Source organism: Echinococcus granulosus (assembly GCF_000524195.1).
Source record: "Echinococcus granulosus chromosome Unknown EG_S00140, whole genome shotgun sequence".
NCBI classification, from domain to species: domain Eukaryota; kingdom Metazoa; phylum Platyhelminthes; class Cestoda; order Cyclophyllidea; family Taeniidae; genus Echinococcus; species Echinococcus granulosus.
In genome coordinates, this window is record NW_020170520.1 from 170,988 (window position 1) to 172,511 (window position 1,524).

At 36.9% G+C, this 1,524-nt stretch overlaps 1 protein-coding gene across 1 annotated transcript; it reads left to right on the forward strand. All coding sequences in view use genetic code 11, as the record gives it.

Moving 5' to 3' along the window:
- Positions 1 to 287: 287 nt before the first annotated feature.
- EGR_09281 (hypothetical protein) lies at positions 288 to 450 on the forward strand (the record flags this gene model as incomplete). The annotated part of the gene is made up of 2 exons (XM_024498530.1): positions 288 to 306; positions 353 to 450. The coding sequence occupies 2 exons, from the start codon at positions 288 to 290 to the stop codon at positions 448 to 450; spliced, it is 117 nt and encodes a 38-aa protein (XP_024347074.1).
- Positions 451 to 1,524: the final 1,074 nt, after the last annotated feature.

Genomic DNA, 1,524 nt, shown 5'->3' on the forward strand with positions numbered 1-1,524 from the left:
CAGGCAAGGCCTATTTTAGTGGCTTTTTCCTCACCTTTAATAGCGTTCATTAAAGTAGTGCTATGTATAAAACAGACAGACAAACAGAAGTTTCGGTATTTACTCTATAATTTCTACTGGAGACAAAGACATCTATTATTGATTGGTCAGACTGTCAAAGACTACGCATGTGCACGATTTTGTTTCCGCGTTGGTGTCCGGTTTTTCACAGTAGTGCTATCAAGTAAATTTGTAGTGTGACAATGATCTTGCAGATTCCTGAGATTCTATTGTGGCATACTTAAGATATGGGTTTAGTCTACAACGGTACTCAATACGCAATGAGAAAGCGCACACTTATCTCATCATATAGAAGACAGAAAATCACCATGGTACTCATCTGCTGTGGGAAGCATCTCGAATTACGGAACCATGGAGAAAGAGCTGGCAATGGTGTCAAGACTGTTGTGAAGAGCACAATTTTATTCTGATAATAGGAGGGGATTTTGACTAGTACAATCGATCCCGCAGAAAAATGTGCATGATTACATTTCCAGTAAATCAATTTGCTTCAGTTTTAAACAATTAAAGCGTATTAAAAAATTAAAAAAAAACAGATTCAAAACACATCCAGAGTTAATAAAGAGTTGATGATTTTTTTATTTTGTTTAGAAAATGAGTTCATTGAATCCTGCATTTATTTCAGAACTGTTCTACTGATTGATGAGATCGGTGATACACTTGCTAACATCGGAGTGGCTTAGTGCTGATAATAACCCATGTGAATATCTTTTACTCTAGCATGGATTCGAGTAACTCAACGTATTTGAAACTGTATATGAAGTTATCATATCGGGTCTGCAATACGCAATGGTGACGTGTAAGCACACTTGAAATGCGCTGTAATACCCTAGTGAGATTAGTACAATTCACACACGCGGCAAAAAACAAAGTACCTGAAGAGGCCTCCAACACACCCAAAATGTGGGCGTTTAAAACGGCAGAAACTTACCTAAGGATTAAAAAGAATAATATCTGCAAAATGTGCCAAAATTTCAGAATACAAAGTAAATATAGGGTTAAAAATATGAGTGAAAAAGAGAAAAAAGTAAGCCTAAGGTATTCAGTTTAAATGATTTAAAAATTCATCAAAACATATTCTTAAGGAATCTGAAAGTGTAAAAGCGCAGATATCTTTAAGAGGTGCTGTCTGCAACAGCACACAGATATGACACCCACACATTAGAAACGGCTATATAAACTGGCGGAAAACTAAAAGAAGTATCCAAGATCTGATCAAGCAATGATATTCTTCAAAGCCTTGCTTGCGATAACAGTCGCCTTTGCTGTAAATGGCATCGGATTTGAAGCAGCATCAGTGCAGACTCCAAAAACAAAGGCAAACAATACAAAACAGTTAATTACAGTGAGCAAAACCTTAACAAAAACTATAATAACGACACCAGAAGAACATTCAGAGACCCCAGGAGATTACAATGGACCAGAAAATCAAACTTCAACCGCAAGCGCAGCAACATCAGTGCC